Genomic DNA, 8,662 nt, shown 5'->3' on the forward strand with positions numbered 1-8,662 from the left:
TCTGCTTGCCCTTGAACGTTTATTTTGACAGTCATCTTGCAATTCATGTCGCTATAGGTTAACGCGAGGAAGTTGTTAAGACATAGTCTGACGCTATTATTATTTCAAAAATGTTCTTAGAAAAATTCTATATAACCTCGTTTAATTAAAGAAATGCTCGCTGAAAAAACCCTTCTAGTTTTTAAAAAGACACTTTATAGACCGCTCATAACCAATCATTATAATAAATTGTATATTCACAAATACTTTTACTCCCCTCCCACCTCAATTCCCCACTCTTTCCGCCCTCTAGATACTTACTATCAACACTATTTAAAAAGCATTATCCATAATTTGGTCCCTAGACAATTAAGTAATTTACTTTTTTTGTATTAGTAATTCAGTTTGCAGTCGCATTTCCATATTCGATTTTTTAAGGTGTTGGGGGTGCGCTCGTAGCGTTCCAATAAAAATGCTTGTATTAATTACCACCAAGTTGGAAGTTACTGTAGGGAGGTAGGCGTACTTCCTTAATTCTCTTCTTTCAATTCAGGAATTAAGTTTGGTGTACATACTTTAAAAATCTTAGATCCACTGAGTTATATTTATATTGTAAAAGGTGTGCTCACCGGAGAGAATTAAACCTCTGGTACTAGTTCGGAGTAATTTGGTGTCCCCCTTTCATTTTTCTCTACGTATGTTTCTTAAAAAGGCATAGTTAAATACTGTGGAAACTACGGCGTGTGAGAGCAGGAAATAACAAATGGGTGAGCACGGTATGGTATTTTCACGTGGTCACCACCACTTTAGCGATTTGACCCAAACTGGAGTAATAACGTGCAATTTCTGGATGCGAAAAAGACCTTAAAACAGAAATCCCCATATGCTTGCTCAAATTAGGTTTAAAGGCTATAAAACGTTATACTTAGAGATAATAATCGCTATGCCTGCTGTTTTGGTAAAACGGAGGAGAAGTAAATTTTAGCCTTTCGGACCAAGTGGTAAGCCCACTATTTAGAAATATTGGCTGATACCCCAAAATATTGCTTCTTTTCAACTATTGGAGGGAGGAATTAGTTATCCCTTACTAAGAGATTGGATGATTCTTTCTATATAAAGCGAACTGTACCCGACCAGGCAGCATAAAAAGTGTACGCGAGTATGCCCTGGGGAGAGCAACAGATTTTACGCCCTTCCAAAAACGGCAGAAACTATTCGCCCACACTGATATGGGACTGAACCTGAGGGCAAATTTCGATCTGGTATGTTCAAAAAAAAACAGTTGTCCGGTCGTTTGGGATCTAAAAAACAACCTTTAGTGTCACATTTAAAAAATAAAAAACCAGAATTTATTACATCAGTAATGTTTTTGAGCATGTGCTTTAGGTTAAAACATGTGAATCCTGACTCCAGAATCATCTTTACTATGGATGGTCACTCTAGTTCTATTTGCAAACCTTAATCTCAAAGCACGTGAATATTTAGTATTATTTCATCTAAGATACAATTGAAAGGGGCATTAAAAACGCAATTATTATCCAATCTTAACTATGCTTGCGGACGCAATTAATAAATAAATTCGACGGGACATTTTTGCAAGCAAGTCGCCTTTTATACATAAATAAATGAGTTAATAACTCGCTAGCGCGATCAAGGGGTAAGATAGAGGGAGAAAAACTTTATCGCGTAATAGATTTAACAGAGCTATGTCATTGAACTGTCTTGAGTTTAGTTAAAGCGTCTAAAGCTATGATATATGAAGGATAGGATATTGATATGCGGAGTGTTACTTCAACTTGCACTCGTGAAAAAAGATAAGGGCGAGTGGAGTTATGAAAGATTTTCCGGCGCTCGTTCGAACTATTTTATATTTCACCTCCCTTTTATCTCTTTTTCTTAGGCTTTACAGAACCCAAACTGCACAGAAAACCTAATAACTTTTTTTGGCATACAAATTCTGCTCTTTACATGTTTTAAAGGCTCCTTGAATTGCTAATAAAATAGTTGGCCATTTCGTCATAGATTTTGTTAAAATTTAAGCGACTCTCTATCCCGGGATGATAAAGTTAGGTTCTTAACCTGTTACAATTTAGCTATGAATTTTTTTAATGAGTAAAATAATTAGTAGACTTTGTTTTCAAAGTAGACAATCTTCAAACGACGTCTTTTACTACTAAGCATTTCACTTAATATAAAAGCAAAGATTGGTAGAAAGAAAATATAGTCGTGACAACGCCTTAATACAAAGTAGTAGGTAAAAACTTGTGTAATAAAAATTTTAGGAATGAGTTATCCATTAGTATAATATATAATAGTTGAACAGCTAATCTGTTCAGGAATCGTTCCACCTATTTAGAATGTAAGGAAGACAAAAAAAAAAAAGCGAACAAGTAAGGGAAATTAATGCCGAAACCCCTTAATTTATTATTAATATTTATAGCACAGGCATACTATTGGCGAGATTTATAACCAATTGAGTTTCCCTAAGCACAACGTTTTCTGGTCTAAGAAGGGAGCAGCCATTGGCTGCGTATATCCTATATATTCCCTAATAAATTATACACGTTTAATGTACCTTGGGTATACATATACACGCTGTGTACAGTTATTACCTACGATAGTGTCATTTTAGTAATTACGCAAAGTCCGAACATTTTGATACAGCTCCCGTGTTATCATATTAACTACTTACAGCAGTATTGAGTAGGGATTTACCGTCCTTTAAGCCCATTAATAAAATTTCACTTAAGAGTGTAATCACTTTCTTTCGACGGTGCTTATTATTTTCATATAAACTGAATAATTAAGATTTTTGGCGGACTACGAATATGCGCATATCTCTGGAAAGCATACTACAAAGTGTAATAAATTTTTTTTTAGCTATCCTTTCCTGTAGATAAAAAAAATGCATATTGTAGCAACAATGCTTTATTTTATAATTTTAGCCGCTTTTGTTTACTTAAATTTTAAGTAATATATTTCTCTTTATGTATTTATAATAGCCCTGACATCTTCATAAAATAAATGTTACCCAATGATACGTTACATCATGGTACGCGAGAAAAAAAATATAATCACTATTATTCGGCAGCAGGCTAGAGCGCAAGAGATTTTTAAAAATTCCTTATAATTTAGTTCAAAGTAAGCTTTAATTATAAAAAATAATTCGACCAAATTGAATTACTATAAAAAATTCTCTTATAAATTTATTAGGTGACACATTAAAAATCATTTAAAAGAAATAAGACACCAATAAAAAAAAATGAATATTAAGTGAATAACAAAGTTAATAAAGGAAGAAATAAGGTTAAAATGATAATAATTATAAAAAGAAATAAACTATCGAAAGAAAAAGAAGAAGAGAACTAGAACCCCCAAATTATTATTGCTTGTACTCTAATAGCTCACTGTTTATTAAAATTAGATTTAAATAAATACTGCATGTTTTTTGATTAAGTTCTCCTGAATATGTGTAGATCCATAGAAGAGATTATTAGATTTTATTCCCTATACTGTTTGAGGCTATAACTTCGATAAAACTGCATTGTTTCAGTTTGCTCTGCTTTGAGTATAGCCTAATAGCATTTCTACCAAAATAATAGTAAGCTCCAGATACAAAATCGATTACCTAAATTTTTTATTTGTTTTGAATCTTCTATTAACAAATGAATTTTGTTATCGTTATGTTTGGCATAAGTCGCCTTCCAATAATATGCACGTTAGTAAAACGGGGTAAGATCTAATATCTGCTGCATGGCCTATCTAAAAGCTGGTACAAGTTTAGTTTAAGTTCTTTTTTTACGCTTTGAATGGTCAAGTTTGGTCGTCAACTTGAATTCGAGGCTGTTACGGAATGGCGTGAGTATTACTTGGATTATAAGTTACTTCGAAAAGAACTCAAAAAGAATAAAGTTTATTACTCTTTTTATGAAACTAAACAAGCACAACAGAAGTCTTTTTTTCCTTTGCTCTTAAGTTTATGTTATATAGCTTTCGTTAACCATAGTGCAGTTCAGCGATTTTTCCAAAAAAAACTTCTGCGAGAAATTTTTGCAGAAAGTGAATCCTTTTTTAGGGCAAGATAATTTTTAATATTTTTAAATTTTTCTATTTAAAGTTGTTGGAGGCTAGGATAAGGTTCCATTGTTATTTGCTAAAAAAAGTGAGATTGCTCACTTGCAAGAGGAAGATGAAGCAGATGAATATAGTGCCGAAAACAAGTTTATTGGACTCTTAAGGGATTTTTTATTTCTCTGTTTACTAATGATTTTTCATGGCAAGTTTTTCCAACATTAGAAAGGAACTATTAAAAATTGAAAAATTTTACTCTGAAAAAGTTAATTATTATTCTGAAACTCTCGAAATTCTGAAAGAGAAAGCAGATACCCTAACTACTCAAGGGGTTATGTTGCTTCTAGTGCTCACGGCCATTCCTTTAATGTCTATTTTATAGGATGAAAAAGGTCTTTATCACATCAAGCAGTCTTTTGTGGAGTTATTTCGTCGTATTAACCTGTACATGGTCTTTATCTTTCCTTGAGTAAAAAGTTAACTACAACTTAGATTAGAGGGGTACTCCTTTTTAAATTACACCGGATTCAACAAAATATTGAAGAAACATGATAAACAGAGCAAACTTAAATTAAAAAAGATTTTTATGAACAACGTTATTTTTTTTTGAAAAGTGTTGCCTTTCTGTATACACTAATAACCACGTAAGTATATATTAGGAGCAGTCTTTGCGGACACTTCCAATTTAAAGGAACTCCTTGGAAAAGTGGAGGAGGTCTTGATTTTCAAATTTACTATGCACTTTAAATTTAAATATTTACGAAAAAAGATATTCTCTACCATTTTTGAAAATGGAGACAAGCTAAAAGCACGTCGACAACTTCTTAAAAAACGGGGGGAGTTTAAACTCGACAAGTTTTTAGCCCTATAATTATTTTTTTTAGGCTCTTTCGTTCAGCTTCCTACATTTAGAAAATCTTTTTATTTTGGGATGGCTATAATGCTTCTGTGCTCACTAATTCTCTGGGCGACTCTGGGATTTATTAAGTGTTTAGAAACTTTAACTCTCCCCGAGGAGAAGTTATTATTAGGTTTTACTCCAGCAATGGTGCACTGCCTGTCTTGATAACAATTCCCCTGGCAGCCACCCTTCGTTGCTACTATCCCGCCGGGCTGTTGTGCCTCCTGCTATGGACGGTTGGCTGGACAGCGATGATCTGGTCCAAGGTTCGCTCGGTGGCAGACACCGGGCGCGTTAACTGTGTTTCACGCGCTGTAGAATCGTATAAATTACTGCTACATCTTCGAACTTGACCCTAAAAATCGGATGGCGTATCATAATTATTATATCGAGGTTTTCTTTCATCCTCTTTTTTCTCAGTTTCTATGAATCTTGAACTTCCGTGCAAAACAGGCGACGAAACTCTCCCTTGTTACATCGTTAAGTCTGCTTTTATTTTTATTGGACAACGGAAAAAATTTTAAACCTCGCTGTATCGTTACCCCTTTTTAAATATGCAACACTTAATTTTTTTTTAATGGTTCAGCGCGATACTACCCGTTGTTGGTTTTACTCTACATGTTGTTGAAATTTGTTAATCCTCTTAAACGAGACTTTTACTTATCGCGGTTATTTATAATAAAAATCCTTTTCAACGTCGTCATTTCACCGGTTAAGTCTTTGTGCTCTTCAAAAAAATGATGTTTACTTGATTCCTCTTAACAAGTTTGGGAGGATTCGGTTTGTGGATTTTTTTGTAGCTGATATCCTGACGAGTCTGGCTAAAGTCTTCACGTCGTTGCTGTCAGTCTTCTGCCTTTTTGGTGCCGGATTTTTCGAAGGGTAACCCTCGACCTGGAACGGGTTTAATTAAAGCTAATATTAAGATAAATATTCCACTACGCAGGAGGTGCGATATCCCACCCTGGCTAACAGGCCTAGTGGCGGGGCTGCCTTTGTGGTTCAGGTTCGTGCAATGCCTGCGTCAGTACTACGACACTGTACGCCTCTTATTTTACCTAAAGTTGTCGGTGTGACGAATAGTTTACTTGATCCATTTTAAAAATATCTGCAAGTTGCAAGGCTAACTTAGTTACTCAGAATAAAAAGGTGCCCAGTCTGCTCAATTCTTTAAAATACTCTCTTTCGCTGGTGGTAGTGCTTCTCGGTCGCTTCACGTTATTGGCCTGTTTAATATGCCTCAAAATGCTTTTCCCTCCTTAGGAATATTTCATCCCCACTACCTAGAAGCCACCAGCAAGTGGGGCACCTTTCGCATAATTTGGGAAGAACTTTCTTCTTTACATCTTATTTCACCATGGAGCTGTATTCCTACTTTTCTGTTTTGCTTCCAGGTTGATCGTCTTTGTGTGCAGCACCTTCTACGCCTTCGGGTGGGACGTTTGCATGGACTGGGACTTGGGATATACTAACTCGCGCCCGCCTTACCTTCGCGAATTGAGACTGTTTTCCGAGACTCGGGTTCTGCATTATAGAATTCTCCCCGTATAAAGTTGAGGGTAGTCGTATATCTCTCAGGTCTACTACACCGCCATCTTTTTTGATTTCGTTTTGCGCTTTGTGTGGACGTTAACTCTTCTACCCTCTCTAAATCCCTTTTGGTCATCGTTTACTTCAGACCCTTTCCTATGTGGTCAGTACTCAGTAAACACCCTTGTTAGGCTTAATACGCCCATAACTAAAGAATGGTTTACCACTCCGCTCTTTGGTGCTCTGGAAATCCTCCGGCGCGCTGCTTGGAGCATATTTCGTTTGGAGGTTGAACACCTCGGCGGGGGCCCTGATTCGTACCGTGAGATCTCAAGCATCCCTATAAAATTTGATACGGGAACTGACGGCCACGACATAGTCTTAAGCCTATTCTACTTCTTAACTTTAGTATCTTAGTAATTTTCTAATAGAATCGAGAGACTAATAAGAACACTTTGCTAGCATTAACAGAAGTATACCTCCACTATTTTGTCACCTTCTCTATAAAAGTTGCTTATAAACAAATTTTTTTCTAACTTTCAGGTTATCGTCGTGGCCGCCTTGGTCATTGGTCTATGCGTTGCTACCTACTTTGTAGATCGCCTGGAAAGTGATTCATCTACTTAACAATTACTCTTTGCTACCTTTTTTAAAAAAAAATTGCCGCGACTATTTTTTAATTGTCTTTAACTTACGTAAAGAGTGCTAGTAAAGCAAAAGTTTGGCTAGTAATTTAAAGGTTATTTGTTAACGTTATACAGGGGCTTTAACTTTACAAAGAACGAGATTAATGGGCCTACGTAAATTCAAGATTTTAGTAAAGGCCTAAACAAAGTAAATGTTTAGGGAAAAGCCGTACAACTTGACTCCTCGAGATCTTTAATTATATCATAAAAACCTGTTTCGAATATTTTAAACTGCGTCCTCTAAAAAAGTATACTAATAAAGTAGTTTGTGTTGTAAATTACAAGAGAGTAGTTATGTCTTTTCCTCCGATTATATTTCCCTTAAATTTGTAAAAGTTTTGATAGTTAGGTTTACTTTGACTGTAATAAAATTTTGACACAATCCGTAGTAATGCTCCCACAGCATCAAAAACTTTAATCAATTATCGAAATTTTTAATGTATATATTATCGCAAACTATCAAAATAAATTTTAATGCTTTACAAAATTTTTTTTAAATAAGTATATAAGCAGGAAATAATTTTTTTTTAATGATAGTTGTGCACTCATGTTAAAACTTATAAAGACTATGTGACTTTTAACGAGTATATATTCAAACGAACTCTTGCTCGCCAAAAGTTAAAAAAACAAAACACTATTAGGAACTTAAGGGTAAAAGTCAAGGTTTTAGACCACTTTCCTGGTCGTATGCCAAAAAATGTGTTTTTTTTCTAAGTTTTGAAAGTAGTTAAAGTAAGTTTGAAATATATAAGAATAAATTGCGTTTCAAAATACTGTACTACAATGAAAAAGCCCCGAGACCAGTTTAGACTTTTTGCTTGAGGGTTTTAAATAACGTTTGCTGTGCTTAGTAAAGCAAAATGGAAGCCTGGCAGGTTTGCAAAAAGGACAAGCACTCTTTAAGGCTTTGTCTAAACTATACGTCTTTTGCTTAAAAGTTCTTATTTTTTTTTCTTTTATGCTATTTTTATTCATATTACTTATCTTTTAAAACTTAGTATGCCGGAAAAAAGCTTTTCTTCCAATCAAAAATCTTATTATTTACTTGATAGCGACAGCATTCTTTCTACTACCCGTTTTTCTTTTGAAAAAAACAATACTTCGAGTTGGAGAAGTAGCTTATTTTTCGGTTGTTTTGGTATAAAAACGTAAAATAAGACCTTTTTTCAGGTTTTGCAGCCCCGGCTTTCACTTCTCTTGAAATTAAAGCTATTAAAGAATTTTCTAAATCCCTGAAATTATTTCGCAGTGATTCCAGTGTGGACTGTACTAACCTTACAGCGAAGTCATCTTCCTGTATAGATTTCGTCGATCGTTTTAAATCTCTTTGTCAGGACTACTACCGTTTGAGCAGTCAAGAAGGCTTCCTTGAAAATGTAATAAAAGTCTTAAGTTGTTTAATATTTTGTTCTTAAATATTACTTATTAGGAAATTTTTTGGAAGTCAGAAACTGAAACCTGGGACTTGATAAAAATTCTTTTTTCTAATCGTTTC

At 34.6% G+C, this 8,662-nt stretch overlaps 1 protein-coding gene and 1 long non-coding RNA gene across 12 annotated transcripts; both read left to right on the forward strand.

Annotated features, from left to right (window-relative positions):
- Positions 1-3,817: 3,817 nt before the first annotated feature.
- LOC135145857 (solute carrier family 53 member 1-like) lies at positions 3,818-7,121 on the forward strand. Of its 11 annotated transcripts, XR_010283585.1 has the most exons (20): positions 3,818-3,931; positions 3,986-4,038; positions 4,097-4,381; positions 4,433-4,494; positions 4,543-4,645; positions 4,700-4,765; positions 4,820-4,905; positions 4,963-5,081; positions 5,135-5,217; positions 5,270-5,344; positions 5,405-5,483; positions 5,538-5,662; positions 5,718-5,833; positions 5,898-5,991; positions 6,092-6,158; positions 6,215-6,472; positions 6,530-6,612; positions 6,673-6,859; positions 6,913-6,954; positions 7,025-7,121. XR_010283585.1 is itself a non-coding variant. In XM_064077986.1 (17 exons), exons 3-16 carry the CDS (start codon positions 4,253-4,255, stop codon positions 6,421-6,423), a joined length of 1,413 nt encoding a protein of 470 aa, XP_063934056.1. In that variant the 5' UTR covers positions 3,818-3,931; positions 3,986-4,038; positions 4,097-4,252; the 3' UTR covers positions 6,424-6,472; positions 6,530-6,638. The 11 variants fall into 11 exon arrangements, 4 of the variants coding, with proteins under 4 accessions (XP_063934056.1, XP_063934057.1, XP_063934059.1 ...); XR_010283587.1 differs by lacking the exon at positions 6,530-6,612 and having other exon boundaries at positions 6,215-6,529; XR_010283586.1 differs by lacking the exons at positions 3,818-3,931; positions 3,986-4,038 and having other exon boundaries at positions 4,085-4,381.
- Positions 7,122-7,999: 878 nt separating this feature from the next.
- Positions 8,000-8,662, forward strand: LOC135145852 (uncharacterized). The gene is made up of 4 exons (XR_010283583.1): positions 8,000-8,104; positions 8,166-8,281; positions 8,338-8,543; positions 8,597-8,662. It is a non-coding gene; the product is annotated as an uncharacterized LOC135145852 (long non-coding RNA).

The sequence above is a fragment of the Zophobas morio genome, unplaced genomic scaffold, assembly GCF_036711695.1.
Source record: "Zophobas morio isolate AGI-343-1 ecotype UQ-CSIRO unplaced genomic scaffold, CSIRO_AGI_Zmor_V1 ptg000194l, whole genome shotgun sequence".
In the NCBI taxonomy this organism is placed as follows: domain Eukaryota; kingdom Metazoa; phylum Arthropoda; class Insecta; order Coleoptera; family Tenebrionidae; genus Zophobas; species Zophobas morio.